The sequence below is a fragment of the Sesamum indicum genome, linkage group LG13 (genome assembly GCF_026168435.1).
Source record: "Sesamum indicum cultivar Baizhima isolate 11 linkage group LG13, ASM2616843v1, whole genome shotgun sequence".
In the NCBI taxonomy this organism is placed as follows: domain Eukaryota; kingdom Viridiplantae; phylum Streptophyta; class Magnoliopsida; order Lamiales; family Pedaliaceae; genus Sesamum; species Sesamum indicum.
The window spans coordinates 4,265,593-4,282,964 of NC_142669.1; the positions used below are offsets into that span (position 1 = coordinate 4,265,593).

At 32.8% G+C, this 17,372-nt stretch overlaps 1 protein-coding gene across 2 annotated transcripts; it reads left to right on the top strand.

Moving 5' to 3' along the window:
• The first annotated feature begins 12,615 nt into the window (after positions 1–12,615).
• Positions 12,616–15,807, top strand: LOC105180151 (receptor-like protein 7). Of its 2 annotated transcripts, XM_088877220.1 has the most exons (2): positions 12,616–12,743; positions 12,861–15,807. In XM_088877220.1, exon 2 carries the CDS (start codon positions 13,060–13,062, stop codon positions 15,718–15,720), a length of 2,661 nt encoding a protein of 886 aa, XP_088733346.1. In that variant the 5' UTR covers positions 12,616–12,743; positions 12,861–13,059; the 3' UTR covers positions 15,721–15,807. The 2 variants fall into 2 exon arrangements, with proteins under 2 accessions (XP_088733346.1, XP_088733345.1); XM_088877219.1 differs by lacking the exon at positions 12,616–12,743 and having other exon boundaries at positions 12,750–15,807.
• The last annotated feature ends 1,565 nt before the right edge of the window (positions 15,808–17,372 follow it).

Sequence of the window (17,372 nt, forward strand, 5' to 3'; positions counted from 1 at the left end):
CTTAGATGGCGCTATGTTAAGCAATTTGGCCGTCGTCTCAAGAGCGTGACCCCAGAAGGAGGGGGGCAATTCTATAAAACTCATCATGGATCGAACCATGTCTAACAGAGTTTGATTACTCCTTTCAGCTACACCATTAAGTTGTGGTGTTCCAGGAGGAGTCCATTGAGAGACAATTCCATTCTCTTTCAAGTAAGAATTCACCACTCAAATACTCTCCCCCTCGTTCTAATCGAAGGTTTTAATTTTACGACCAGTTTGATTCTCGACTTCAAGACTGTACTCCTTAAACTTTCGAAAGGCCTCAGACTTGTACCTTACAGGGTAAACATAACCATACCATGTGTGATCATCGGTGAACGTTATGAAGTATGAGCATCCTCCTTTAGCTGGAGTATTTAATGGTCTATAGACGTTCGTATGGATCAAATTCAAAAGACCGCTGACAAGCGCACTTTTTCCAAGAAAAGGCTTCTTGGTTTTTTTTCCTTTCAGACAGGATTTCGAAGTTGGTATGTTGTCCAAATCATCTACCTCTAGACATTTTGAGTCTACCAACTTTCTCATCCTATCTTTTGAGATATGGCCTAGCCTTACGTACCATAACTGTGTGTTCTCATGATTATCTAATTTTCATTTATGTTGGGCAGTCATAATCCAATTAGATTGTGGGAGAATATAAAGACCATGGACTAATGTACCAAGAAGATGAGAGTTATTATCAATCATCAAATAAAAATTATTTTTATCGATTGCAAATTTATTACCATCACTGTCTAAAACTGGAATGAAAATAATATATTGATTATGCTCGGTACATAAGAACAGTCTTTTAATTCTATTCGTATATGATCAGTAATAACTAAGTTGAGAGATCCCATGGCTTTTGCAGCGACGGCCTTCCCATTGCCTAGCTTTAGAATCATCTCGTCCTTTCTTAGTCTTCTGCTTCTTCCAGCACCTGCAAGTTATTGCAGATGTGAGCTCCACAGCCGGTATCCAATACCCAAGAAGCAGAAGAAGTTAGCATAATCACTTCAACCACAAACATACCTGGGTTGGACAGGAGTTGTGGGCACTCTCTCTTCCAATGCCCCTTTCCTTGGCAATGCATACAGACATCATTTGCCTTTCACCACTGAGACCGCGCCAACCTTCCTTTTCTCGTTGCCCATTCCCATGGGAGCATTAGGGGTGCTCAGAGTGCTAGTTGTGGCGGTGACAGCTTTCCCTTGTCCTTCTTCATCTTCCAGCGTCCAACCCTCTTGCCTTTCACTTTAGAGGTTGAAGCGTCTCCTACCAATACCACCAGAGCAGACTTGTGGGTCATAACTAAAAGAATCGGTTGATCCGAGAACGCGACGGAAGCGTAAAATAAAAAATTATTAAAACGGTTCAAAACGGTGTTCCCTTTGAAACTTTTGGGCATTCCGTATTTGTCAAAAGTATAATAATAAACATATAAACATGCTAGACAAGTGGTTAGAGGATGAAACAAAAAGTATAGAAATAAAACATGAATATTTACCTTTTTGTTTCTATAGTTGAGCAACAATGTGCGTTGTTCCCTTTACATTCTCCTGTTCCGTTCACTTTAGGATCTAGATTAGAACCCCTCTAATTTGTCCACACCACATTATGATAGAAGAAAAACACAAAAAGAGAAATAAAAAAACTCAAAATGATTGTGGCATTCAACACAAAGTTTAATCTATATTGATAACGTTCTAAAATTTGAAACCCCAATTTAATATTCTAAAAATTGGGACATAAATTAAAAAATAATTAATTGAGGCTATCAATTTTGATGTAAAATAATAGAAATCTAATTAAAACCCTAATTTTAAGGCATTCTATTTTTTTTAATCACGGTATATCTCATAAGAATTAATCAAACACCAACTAATGAAATTATTTAACTTTGGTTGACTAAACATTTTCTTTCCCGCTTCGGCTATATATATATATATATATATATATATATATATCTGCAAAAAATATTATAATAGAATCAATATTAAAATATGGTAATGTATCAATATTTAATAGTGATGGCCTAAATTAACTACAATTGCATATTAAAAAATGCACTTATTTACTTATTGTATTCATAATTAAAAAAATATAAATTCCCAAATTTGAAGCAACCAATACATATATATATATATATCAATAATTAAAAAGAAATCAAAAATCTAAAATATGTAGCCATTTACAAAGTAACACGGGAATATCGTGACTTAAGCTGTAGGACATCAATAGTGCAACTTCAAAGGCTCGTTGTCTGTGTAATTCAATTCGGATTTAACCTGTGTTGAGAATATTAGAAAAACCATATATTGACAAATTGGACGAGCGAAGGATGAACATGTTACCGAAAGCCGTATATACCTTGACCAAAGAGCGAAAGAGGAAGATATGTGAATGGTTCAGTCATCTGAAGTTTCCTGATGGCTACGCATCTAATTCGGCCCGTTGTGTCGACATGAAGGAGATAAGGATTCACAGCATGAAGAGTCACGATTGTCACGTATTCCTGCATAAGTTGATCCCGATTGCCTTCCATGAAATGCTTCTTGAGCCGGTTGTGAAGTGCGTTGACCGAGGTCAGCCTTCTATTTCAGATTCTATGTTCGGCGACGCTCGATGTGAATAAGGTACAAGAATTGAAGGTTAGTGCCTCAACCATCTAACATAACCTCGAGAAAATATTTTCGCCAGCTTTGTTGACTCAAAGGAGCACCTAATTGTTCACTGCCATAAAGTGCCGGTGGGAGGGCCTTTGCAATACAAGTGGATGTATCCATTTGAGAGGTAATTGTTACACGAGTTATTCAAGTTTTTTGAAATAGTTCTAGTGTCATTATGTTTCTAACATCTATTCAGTTATTAGATTTCTTCGAGGATTGAAAACGAAGGTGAAAAATAAATCACATGTCGAGGCGTCAATTGTAGAGGCTTACCTTGTAGAAGAAATCAATCTCTTCACTTCTCACTGCCTTAAGGCCCAGATTCCTTGCAAATGGAACAGGCCACGCAAAAATGACGACCTCTGTATGAACGACACTCGTATCCAACGGTCTATTTTCAACTACCTTGGTTGAGGTAGTGGTGTATCAAAGAAAAGATATCTCAATGGCTCACCACATAATTGGGACATACATATTGATGAACTGTGAAGTAGTCACGCAATACTACGAGTAAGTGTAAATTTTGTCGATATAGTTTATTCAGATTATTGTTTCTGATTTTTAACCTATGTATAATTGATATGTATGTGAACAGGTCCTTTTTGAATGAACTTTACGCGCACCATCATGCAGAAGATCCTAGTATTTATGAGCTAGTAGCGTCTCAATTCAAGGATTAGTTCAAACGTTGTGTAAGTTGTGTGTTTTTAATTATGTCAACTGAGGGCTAAGTCCAACCCCTTGCATTTTAATCAGGTAGGGTCAGTATGCAGTTTTTTTCTCCGTTAATACAAAAGAAGTTACATTTTGGGAATATATAAATACGAATTAAGAATGTGGATGATGTATGAACTAATCATAAAGTTTTTTTGTGGTGTTTGATATACACACAATATAAACTTGTGGATGAGAAGCTAATCGTGTTTATCGTAACGATGAGATAACGTAAGTATATTTAGCAGGAATTCTATTGTGTGTATATTTACATATACATATAACACGATTTACTTTAAATATGATACTTAGAGAAGATACAATCGTAGTACCGTTAGAGGGTGCTACATAAAATGATGACATACAAAATATTTTCAATACTTAAAATAGTGAATAAACATGAGAGAGAGGTTGTTTGCTCCTATACAATTTACAAACATATTTGTATAATTAATTGGAATGAATGTTAAAAATATATTACAACGAGCTCTTTTGAGATTTTGTGTAATTACAAATATATCTTTACTATTAGAAAATTTTTCAATAGTATCTAATTATAATGACTGTTAACAACTAGTCGAATCCATTAGTCCTCGTTATGTTTCCATCCATATTTTGTGGTGAGCTAATCAAAATGCCCTTGTGTTATGAATTATAATTTTATATTTTTTAATTTTTTTTTACAAAAATGAACGAAATGGATAAGTTTTTTCTAAAGAAAAAAATCCATCCAACAAGTCCATCTTTGTAAAAAAATTTATTCTTTTACAAAAAGAAAAAAATACAACAAGGGTACAGCTAGAAATTTCAAACCTCCATCCAAAAATTATATAATTTTATCAAATATCAGGAGAAAAGGTATTCGTAATTAGGCTTAAATACAATTACTGCCCCGTATATATCAGGTAGTGGCAAAATAAGGATTGTAGGAACAGGGTGGCATTTTATGCCTTGTATCTAATAAAATTCTCGCGATTACTACCCTCTGACCATGATACCCTTTTGATGATAAAACATTAATAAAGCCTTAGTAGTCCTTTTACATGCTGTTAGTATGACCCAACATGCTTCCAAAATAAATTAAGCCCTCATAACCCAACATGCTTCGAAAATAAATTAAGCCCTCATAAATTCATATCTTGTTCTGACCACCTTTTTTTTGGGTATTACAAGTCCTCGATTTTACAAATTTTCTCCAACCACGCTACCACAGCAGATGGTTCGTAGGCACTTGGCTCCTTTAACAATAAATAGCACAACGCTATTTCATTTCCTACCATAGGGCTTAAAAGGCACTCCAATATAGGGACTTAATAGAATTTTGAACAAACAAGTTGAACAGAAATCTTACTTTTATTGAAGAAATATATGAAATATTACATAAATTTTATTATTTATTATCCCTTGGAGGAGACAACTATTTAGCCTCTCATATGATAGAGGTCTTGAATTGTTGAGGAATGCCCCATAAACTAAGAAATTTATAAATACAAAGACTCTGAACTCGGAATACTATATTTTGAAGAGTTGGAGAAGTTTTTCTAATGATCACCATCTGCTTAGTTACTCCTTATTTATAGTCATCCGCGGACTCCAAACACGGAATTCAAACTTGATTTTTGGTGAAGTCACTGCATTTGTTTTCTTCTTGTCTTTTTTGAATGACGTCATTGCGTTTGTCATCTTCTTATCCTTTCCAAGTGTTGGCCACGAAAGCTTGTCGACCACTTGATTGCTAGCTGGATTTCCAACTTTCTCACTGTTGGCATTTGTTATATTCTGCCAAAAGTCCCACTCTTAGATTTTTACATCTTTTGGATTTTACTTTGTCTTGTAAATATTTTTCCTTTTACCATTGTCTAATTTCGACTCGGGTTTCTGTTGGGTAACCCGAATTTTAAACCCAAACAAAGGTTTTTCTTATTTTTCACCCAAGGGCATACATGGTTATGCCATTGCCCAACATGCAACATGTTACATATTTTCATCCTTGTAGGCCCAATTGTTGGCAGCTTATTTTCCCATATCAACATTCTCTTCTTCTCAAACGAGCTCTCAGCAAATTCAGTGTTTTTTCCTATCAAGAAATTTAATAGGAATGATTCATTTACTTTATTCGAAAATATTTTAAACGGATACTTGACTTTGTCCATCTCGGTGATACAGACCCATAATCCCCAAGCTCTTTTGGTGGAAATGTCATCTTCACTTATGGCGGACACCAGTGGAGCTTCTCTTGAGGCAGCTTTGCTTTTGTTGAAAGCTACTGCAACTTCATAAAATGAAATGTTGGATGATACCCTTTTTCTGCAGTCTCCGGAGCTACTAATGCAGATTATATCTCTAGAATATCTCCTCTCTTTAAGGGGGGGTTATTCCACTCCTGAAGTTTTGAAATTTCCTAAAAAACTAGGTGGCTTAGTATGAACTGAAGCTAGACCTCCAAAATCATACCATTTGTTTACATCATCTTGTTTGGACCCTCTAAATCTTGATCCTATTATAGTTTTTGGATGTTTCGATGATGGTCTTGTTAGGAATTTTATTAATTTGCGAGAAATTAATTTTTTCCACATTCGCTGATAACCCTGCGAAGCAAAAAAAGACATCAATTCATTAGCATTAACCTTATAAGTGGCGGTCATCGGCCTAAGGCTAATCTCTCCCTCTTTAATACCAGAGGTGTTGGGTTGACTTGAATCATCATAAGTTTGCACTTCCTATGACTCAATTATTGCCATTTCACCAGAGTCTGACGATGGCTTTGTGCAATCAGTACTTGAATCTGATGCTACAGATTTAGGGCCCTGCACTCTAAGAGCATATTTAGGGTCATGCTCCCTCAACTCATGAGTCATCCCCAAAATGTGATGCCTTCTGAATTGGTTCTTGCGGTCGTTCCATAGCTAAGTGGATGCTAATAAGGAACTTCTTACGGCGACCTAGACAGTGTCTAGATCAGCTCTTTAAATTTACCTACAACTTGGCATTTACCGCTATCTATCTGAACTACTTCTCAAGCTCCTCGAGGTTTTTTCCCGAAGGTGCCTGAGTCACAATAGATGGAGTTCACTTCATATGCCTCCATCTCTTGTCAGGAAACCTGCAAGAACATTCTCATGAGATTCTATAACAACAAATTATAACAATTATATTGGCATTCAGCTTGCATCTGATAATACGAGCTTTCACTATTTAAAATTCTAATTTTTTTTATGAAAATCTTAACGATAGTATTATCAACATTTAAAATGAATTCTTAGGCTAGTAAAATAAAGGTCATTCTTTAAAAGTCTTCCAAACCGCAAAGAATTCCTTCTCATTAATGTGGCAAACTTTGGCTTGTTGCTCTAAGAACAACCCTCCTGTATATCTATAAGGTTCTTCCCTTGTAGTTTTCTTTTTCATGAGCACCGCTGCCCATCTATAGTCATTGGCGTCTGTGTAGACCACCAATTCGTCCTCGTCTTGTGGTATACCAAGCTTTGGCAGGTTACTGCAAACTTATTTCAGCTCACGAACCCTTTTCTTGTAGATTTCCTCCCATTTCCACTTTGATCTTTCTATTTCCTTCAAACTGGTTGAAAATCCTTCCTATATCTTGCAAGATCCTTGATGAAGATGCCTGCGAATTAACAACTCTCAAGAAGCTATGCAAATACTTCATGTCCATGAGTACATCTGGAAAATTGCGAATTTTCTCCATAATATGATCATATGACTCAATTCCTGCTTTGTCAGTAAGAACTCATAAAAGTTCAATTTTATTGACAGAAATAGTAGCTTTCTTCTCAAAAAGCACAAAACCTTCTTTATGGAATGAAATAGAAAATCGGAGGAGCCAAAAAACTATTTTTTTCATGAAAAACGTTTGACCATAGTGGTTCAATCGATGAACCGTATGATCTGGTACTAGGTTGATTGAACCAGCCAGGTCAACAATCAAGTGTAAATACATGATAATTCTTTAATTTCTGTTCTAAAATGTGTATTATTTCTTTTAAGTGCCATATTAAGTTTAATTATTTTATGTTATTATTAAATATAAAATCTCGATTTCTCTTCTCAGTTTAGTTTTGTTATTCCTGTTAAATTATCTCTGATAATTTAGTGTATCTGATTTTTTGTTAAATTTTGAAATACATTATATTATTTCTTATATTTGAGCTTTGTAAGTTTGTTATTAATTTAATTTTATTATATTTTATATACTATTCAACTATTAATATCAAAGAAAAACAGCGATTTCTTTTTTTAAAAGATAGGTTGTTGAGTATATTAATATTATTTATTATTTATTATTTTTTAAATATTAATAATTATTTATGATGTAAATATGACGTCACTGGTTCGACTACAGTTGACCCAACTGTTGTACTAGTAACTCGTAACCCACTTAATTTTTTAAAAAATAAAATAAAACCTCACTTAATTTGATTTATATTTCTGGTTTTCATTTATTTTATCTTTTAACAATACCTATGTCACTTTCTTTTTATTTTAGGTGTGTTCATTCATAAAAGTTTTAGTTTTAGATAATTTGTTGTTATAAATTTTCTTTGTGATGTAATCTTATCATTCTAATTTATAACTTTTAGTCTCCATCTCTATTATAGAATATAATACTCACACATACATTGAATTTTTTCTTTTAATTTTGACATAGAACTTTGATTTTATTTTTATTTTTATTGTTGTTGTCTATCACAGTTTTCATTGAATTTGGATTTAATTAAAGTAACATGCATTTTCAACAATCTCATTGACGTTTAGTTGCTTAATATATATTTTTAATACACACGTAGATATGTGCATAGTAGCTCACATCATTATTATTTTGAACTTTTACGATACGTTATGATTTCGTTTCCTAATTGACTTGTATCCAGCTTTATAAAATTTGCAGTAGTCCAAATCAATATCGTCCTTCTAGTACAACATTTCATTCTTCTTATACGCATCCATCTTCTCAACAGGTAAGTCAAAGTCTCTTATCAATTTCTTCGTATTATAATAGTCCTGGGGCAGGGTGTGGTCGCATGGCAATATATGATCAGCCCACTGCGATATTCGATCATATATATGCTAAGAAATGTGACCCTCGGCTTTGATATTCACCAACTCAGCTACAGTCCTCAATTGAGATTGGATGCAACCGTTCCACAACGGCTGCTCTGTAGCAGGCACTACATCGTGAAACCGATCTGCCAGCCCAAATACATAATCGTAGAGGCCCCTACCGTAATATGAACTAGGCCATATATCAGTAGGACATAACCTCGTACCATCATCAAGCACACCATCTTGGTTATAATTAGAAGACCAGACAGCCGGCTCGGCGGTATCAAAAACCATCCTCTGCACCCAATCCATCTGTGCCGCATCACCCCAAGGCGTACTCATCCCCTGCATAACATGAGAAATGGGAGTTTGCTCCTCCCTGTAATGGGGCCGCCTGACGGCCTCAAAATATTCCTACACTCTCTACTCACCATGAGAAGTCCAATTATAATATTCCAGCATAAAATATTTCCTAAACAAGTCGAAATTTAGCTCGTTTGTGGTTTTGAAAATTTTATTTTGGCACTTCCGACAAAGACACCTAGTTTCTCACTGTTCATATTTGAATGTTGAGACTTTGCCCATTCTATAAATGTAGCAACACCATCCTGAAACTCCGGAGTAAGACCCCGCCTATTCGGAAGGTTTTCTCATACATCCATCTCCTCAACTATGTTAACATGATAATTAGTCCTACAAACACACATATATTATTATATCATTAAATTAATTAATATAACAAAATTAAAATAAATATATAATCAATTGACAAATAAAGGATTAAAATTGTTACCTGATCAAAATAACTCCAAATATCAAAGAAAATTACAAACAAACTTCACGAACAAGAGTACAAAAATATTAGTAGGATAGTGAGAATATAAAAGAATTTGAGAGAAATTAAGAAAATAGAGAGAAAATAAGAAAAATGGAAGAAAATAGTGAGATTAAATAGAGGAACACATTTATATAGATAAAATTGAAACTGTCTTTATAACGGGGATAAGAACACATATCTAGCCATTACAAAGTAGCCGTTAATTCATATTTTTGGGACAGTAATTGAGACGATTTTGGAACAGTAAGTTAGACGGTTGAAATATAGTCATTGATGATCAATTGGAACAGACTCAGTAACACTTAGAAAATACTTTAAAAGAATTGTTCGAATTTGTACCAGTATTTGAAACAGTTTTAGAAACATATTGCTTATTAAAATAAAACTCATATTTTGGAACAGTTTTTGGCATATTTTATTAAGAGTGTACAAAAAACGTTCTAAATTGTACCTCATTTTGGAATACATTTTCGAAATGTCACTTTTGGGACATATATTGCAACAGATATAGAAACAGTTTGGTTGTGACCATTCTTAAATCAAATAAAGTGTTCGAAACTGAGTTTCAATAATTTTTCGTTACTATTTTGGTACGGAATGTTTAGTAATTGTTACTTTGGAGCTCAACTTAGAACGGTTCGATCATTCCAAATTTATAACCCAAGAAAAATATTGCACCTGACGTCAAGTTTCAAAACCCGTTCCTGATGTATTCCAAAACCCGTTCCAAGATGGAACAGGCTTTGGAACGGTTGGTTAGATCGTGCTAAATTCCACCTTTTTTTTTTAGTGAATAGGCTTAAATGCATTTTTTGTCCCATAAATAGGTTATTTGGCATTTTCGTTAATTAACTTTTCAGATTGATATTTCGGTCAAACATCTTTTAATTTTCACAATTTTAGTCCTTTTTTAGCCGGAGTTTACCACCACCAGCGAAAGGGTGAACTCCAAAAAAAAGGGGGGGGGGGCCTTAAATTGTAAAAATAAAAAAATATAAAATCAAAATGTAATTCTAAAAAGTTAAAGAACTCAAATTAATAAAAATAATAGCCAAATTTTAAAAGGCCATATGAGAAGGGTAAATAATAACCCAAAAATTAAAAGGATGTAGGATGAAAGTATTATCCTAATAAGTTATAAGGCTTAAACATAAATGATCTCAATTATAAAACTAAAAATGCATTGAAGATAATACATTAATTTAATATGAATAATAACTTACAAAATAATATCCAATTATATTTAATGTATTTAGATTCTTACACCAATATTATATCATATAGAAATTTATTCCAAAGTTAAACATTAAAAATGCCCATTTTTTTATTTTGTGTTATATAAATTAGAACACTAATTAATTCGAGATATCATGTAAGTTTACTTTAATAAAAGAGTCTGATAGGAGGGGGTTTTTACGTTCTTCATTAGAGATTAGTAGAAGGGATAATTGCACTCACCTCCTCTAAAATTTAGTATAATTATGTATAATTTTTTTATACCTTGGGACATTACATTTACCATCATTGAGGTTTGTTTCCATCTAACAAATAAGTTTCTTCATTAATTTAAATTAATATAAAAAAATTCGATGAATTTTAACTAACAGAAGAATTTATTTGTTAAACGAAAACAAACTTCAAGAGGATAGGATTTGTAAAAGAAACAAAATGCAGATAAAAGCTAAATTGGATAGTGTTTGGAGAACAATCACGTTAAAAATAAACTTAACTATATTGTAAGATGGATAATTATTTTGGGAGTGCTCTCTACTGAACTGGACTACCAATTGAAATAAATATTTTCTTTAGAGTCTTTTTAAATATAATCTAAACTCCCAATGTATGATAATGAAGTATTTAATAATGAGATACAAAAAATTAATTCAAATATTTAAGATCTACTATATTTGTATATCTAGTTTATTACATAATTTTTATATTGTAAAAGTTTGAATAATTTAAAATATTTATATTTTTTTAATTCTTTCGTATTGCCTATATATTAATAAATAATTACCTGTCAATTGTGGGTGATGACTGATATTCAATAGTCGAAAGTCTCTAAATCAAAATGGAGTGTAAAAAGGTTAAGAAATGGGTACATGAAGCATATTGACTTGACTTAATTATTGGTCCCAAGCTCAGTCAAGCCAAAAGAGACTCTCATTATTATGTTTTTTTTTTTTAATTTAGATATATAACTTTGTATGAGGATAAAATTCTTTTTTGATCCGTTAAAAAATATTATTTTTATTTTTGGTAGCATAATTATTACAAGTGTCGCTTTTGATACCATAAAATACAAAAACACGCCTTTTTGATCCTAAGTTAACGGCAGAGGCCATATGTCTGCACATAGCCGTTAACGGCTGTAACTCCTATTGGCTCACGTGAGACTGATTTTGATTTCAAAAATATTGTTTATTGGTACAAAAAAAAATGTACTTTGTACCATTAAAAGGAAAAAATATTTTGATCAATTTTCTCCACAAACTATATTTTTTACAAAATTCAAAATATTAGAAAATTTTATTTTAATATATATCATAAATAGTTCTAAAATTATAATTATTTTTATTTCAAACAATTTCTAGGATCTATCTCACTATTTTCTAAATTAAATTTTATTTAGTCTAAAAATATATTAATATTTGAGCACAAACTATAAAAGGTAAAATTTATTTTTTGAGTAAAACTATTAGATAATTTTTTAATTAATTAATAAATTAATTTTTAAATTAAAATTATTTACACTTGGATAAATTATAGAAATAAAATTAAAATTTATATCTTCATTTTATGGTAAAAATATATTAAAATATTTTTAGACAATTAATAGGAAAAATTCAATTTAAAACAAAATTAATAGTTGCTACAGTTTATCTCGAATCTAAATAATTATAATTTGTGCTCAAATATTGATATATTTTAGATCAAATAAAATTTAATTTCAAAAATAGTAAGTAGAGCCTAAAAATTATTTGAAATAAAAATAATTTTAATTTTACAACTATTTATTATGTATATTAAAATAAAATTTTCCTATCATTTTTATTTTTGTAAGAAATAAAAAAAAATCTTATAGTAAAAAATAACAAGTGAGGCCAAAATATTAATCATAACTAAATTAAAATCATGATATTTTTTAACTATAGCTAAAAATCATGACAAAATATTAATTAACCATGATAAAAATTTAAATTTTCACATTGATTTTGTTTGGCCATGATTATTATTTCTGCATTTGATTATCAAATTTAATTATGATATTTTCACTATTTGGTTATTTTCTACTATTTTTATTTCTCTACATTTATAAGACACTCACTGATAATTAATAATTTGTGTTAAAAGAACAAACTCACCATATAAAGACTTTGAAAGTCATCGGCGTGTAAGAAACATGGAAGTCAATTTAAAGCCACCTGCCACTAACTCATGTTCGTGCAGCCATCCTTCACTATGGGAATTTCTTTGTATTCTCAGTCTTTCTTCTGCTTCATCTTCATACTTTCAATATTTTGCATAACTAATTGTTTTATTCAAAATGCTTACAGCCAATGCCTGGAGGATCAGAGAAGTTTGTTGTTTGAATTGAAGAGCGATCTTATATTCAACAGCACTCAATCACTAAAACTGGTGCTCTGGAATCAGACTCAAGATTGTTGCAACTGGGACGGTGTGGAATGTGATGGTGTGGGGCATGTGATCAATTTGCAGCTCGATGGGGAGGGAATTTCGGGTGGGATTCATAACATGTCAAGTCTTTCCGGCCTTCGGTACCTGGAGAAGCTAAACTTGGCTGGGAATGACTTTGGAAGTCAGATTCCAAGTGGGATTCTCAACCTCAAACATTTGATGCATTTGAATTTATCAGATGCTGGTTTTCGTGGACAGGTTCCAATTGAAGTTTCACTAATGAGGAGATTGGTCACTCTTGATCTCTCATATAAACTCGGTTATAACAGTCTAGAAATTGAAGATCTGAATTTGAAGATGCTTCTTCAGAATCTAACCGGGCTAAGAGAGCTTTATCTCGATGGCATTCAGATGTCGTCAGCAGTTCTTAATTTCTTTGCTAACTTCTCACATCTAACTACCTTGTCTCTCAGTGGATGTGATTTAAGAGGCTCATTCCCTAATATGATCATCCAAATACCTACCCTAGAGAATCTTGATTTATCCTACAATGTGTTCCTCACTGGCTCCATACCACAATTTCATCGAAATGCATCTCTTAGGACTATGTTGCTTCGATATACTAACTTCTCAGGCCCATTACCAAATTCTATTGGTAATCTTAGCATGTTATCTGAGATAGATACGAACTTCTGCAGCTTCATTGGACCTATTCCATCCATGATTTCTACCCTAACTAAGCTAATTCATGTGGACTTATCCTGGAACTTTTTCACCGGTTCAATCCCACCATTTTATATGTCCAAGAACCTTCAATCTGTAGACCTTAGTATTAATTCACTTAGTGGGAGCATCCCCAAGTGTCTCTTTAGTCTTCCTTCACTACAAATACTTCGACTTTCCTACAACCAGTTAAGTGGTCGAGTTTATGAATTTTCAACTTTACATTTTCCTAACATACTTGTGCTAGATTTAAGCAATAATAAACTGGAAGGGCAAATTCCCAATTCATTCTTCACACTAGAAAGGCTTGAAATTCTTGACCTTTCTGGCAACTTCTTCAATGGCACAGTTCAACTAGGAAAGTTGCAAAGGCTACACAGTCTTATAGAGCTTGACCTTTCTTACAATAATTTATCTTTTGACACAAGCATCACTAATACAAATTTCTCAATGTTTCCCCAGCTATTCTTTAGGTTAGCCCTAGCTTCTTGCAACCTACATAATATTCCTGATCTTACAAATCAATACATGCTGCAGATGTTGGACCTCTCAAACAACAGGATAATTGGGGAAGTACCTAATTGGATTTGGGAAATTGGTAATGGAGCACTTACCCATTTGGATCATTCTTCGAATCTGTTGGTTAGTCTGCAGAAGCCATACCACTTTCCTAGTTCACTTAGTTATCTGGACTTACACTCAAACATACTCCAGGGGGAGTTGCCCCCTCTACCCCAAGATGCTAACTATATAGATTACTCTAATAACAACTTTGAAAAGTCCATTCCACCTAACATTGTTAACTCCACTGACTATCTAATTTACTTGTCTCTTTCGAACAATAGCCTAAGTGGAGCTATTCCGACATCCTTTTGCACTGCTACTCAACTTGATGTTCTTGACTTGTCTGCCAATAGATTGAGCGGGAGCATACCGCCTTGTTTGGTGGATAAAGTTGAGCACCTTGCGGTGTTGAATCTTGGGGGGAACAACATCAGTGGCCATATACCGGACACATTTTCTATCTATTGTAGTCTAAAAATTTTGGATATGAGTCAGAACTATTTAGAAGGGAGGCTCCCAGTGTCCCTGGCCAATTGCAAATCGTTACAGGTCTTGAATGTTAGAAATAACAACATCTATGATGGTTTCCCATGCATGCTGCCATCTAGCTTGCGTGTGCTTGTCTTGCGCTCTAACAGATTCCATGGACAAGTAAGATGTAGCAGAAGCTGGAAAGATCTCCAAATCATTGATATAGCTTCTAACAATTTCACTGGTTATCTGTACACAAAGAGCTTTTGGGGAATGATGCTAGAAAAGGACGCACGCCTAGAAAGTGACTACAATCACTACGACAGAAGATTTGGATTTGGTGTTGAATACTACCTTGCAACAGTGAAAGTAATAATAAAAGGGGTAGAACAGGAGTTGGCAAAGATTTTGACAATCTTTACATCAATTGATTTCTCATGCAATAATTTTCAAGGGGAGATACCAGATGCAATCGGTGATCTTAGAGCTCTTCACGTTCTCAACTTATCCCACAATACTTTCATAGGAACAATTCCGAAATCATTGGGTAAGTTGACGTATATTGAGTCAGTCGACCTCTCAACGAACCAGCTAACAGGGGAGATACCAAAAGAGCTTACAGGCCTCACATTCCTTGAGGTCTTGAATCTATCCAACAATCAGTTGATCGGGCCAATCCCAAGCGGCCCTCAGTTTCAAACGTTTTCAACAGATTCCTTCCAAGGAAACATAGGGCTATGTGGTATCCCTCTCAACATAAGTTGCAGGCATGCAGGTGAAGACGACAACATGCCACCACCTAATCCACATCAAAAGGACGAGGCCATCAATTGGGATTATGTATCTGTTGCACTTGGGTATGTTGTTGGCTTAGGAAGCATTCTCTGGCTACTTTTCTTTTGTCGAAGCTTCAGACACAAGTTCAATGATCTGACTGAGCAAGCTTTTCAAAAGATATTTTATCCCAAAGACAGGAGAATAGGACACAGAGGAAGAACAAAAAGAAGACGCCAATGCTGAAACTATACAATAGATCATGGGAAATAGCCATAAATGCTATGTATGATATTCATGCAATGAATAAAAAAGGAGTTTTTCCTGAGTATATTTTCTTAGATTACTGAATTTTTATGTTAAAATCAAGGCATGTGATTAGCAGTAATCAAACGAAAATGCCATAAATCATTATTTTAAAAAAATATATATATATTTTAATAACTAGATGCAAAAAAGTCAGTGATATTTGTTATCAGGCGATATTTGTTAGCCATTGTAGAGAGTATTTGTTGGGTGGTCATTAATTTTAGGAGGGTATTTGTAATTTTTTAAATGATAATTTTGTTCATAATTATAACAAATTTTAGATGAGCTTGTCACAATATACTCAATTAACCATGAAAAAAAAAAGTGAAAGAAGAAGAAGAAAAAGAAAAATAAGTACTCAAATTAATTTATTGTTACTTGTCAATTGTGTTATGAAGACTAATATTCTATAGTCCAAAATCTCGAAAATCTTAATCAAGATGGAGTGTTAAAAGGGTAAGAAAATGGGTACATGAAACATATTGACTTGACTTAATTGATCCCAACCTATGTCAAGTCCTAAAAGACTCTCACTATCAGGTTTGTTTTTTAAATTGCTTACGTAATTTCATATTATAAAAGATTTTAAATTTCTTTTTTTATTTAGAATTATATTCTATAAAATATTAATTAATTTTAAATCATTTAGTATGAAATTATTTAAAATTTGTTCTTTATAATCTATTCATTCAAACACAGCATATATAAGTATAGGTGACAACTAAAGAATCAAAAGTTATATACAAATCGATAGAGATTAGTCCAACCAACTAATTACTTTTATATAATTAACTTCAAATACTCTCTAAGTCCTAGATTAAAATTCAACTTATTTTGAATATATATGTTGGAAATATATTAAATCACAAATGAATAATTATCTTTTGAGTTAAAGACGGTATTTCAGTGAATATAAGCTCTTCAAAATAATTTATAAGAGTTTTAATAAGTTAGTTCAAGTTTTTTTAAAATTAGTCAGAAAAATGAAATCGCTAACATTTTATAAATTTTGTCCTCTTATTTTATACGAAATCTTTAAATATTAATTTATTATTAAAATACAGTTCAACATCTTATAAAATATATCAACTTATAAAAATATTTTATATCAGTAGGTTAGCAGCCAAAATACTATAATTTTTGTATACGTATATTGATCACATTATGAATTAAATATACTAAGATTTCGAAAATGAAAGTAGATAAAAGAATTTGGAGAGGCACGTGCAAATGTACGAAATGATCATCACTTCATCACCTGATTTCTTTTTTAATTTTTTTCCCGATAAATATAAATTTTATTAAACAAAAGAAATATGCGAGTACAGTATAATCATAAATCATTTTTAAGCTTTACTGACAGATTAAGGGATTCTCCAAAGCGATAAAGACCACATGAACTAATAGAAAATGGTAATTCATCACTAATAATCTGGTGTCTCACATCATCGAGAATAGTAATAGAAAGAGTACGTGCATCATGGCGTACGTTCTCGAATAGACGCCGATTGTGCTCCATCCAAATGGATAGACCAGAGAAGCAAGTAATGCTCTGTAGGCCGCATTAATGACGTGTTTCCCTCTCCATC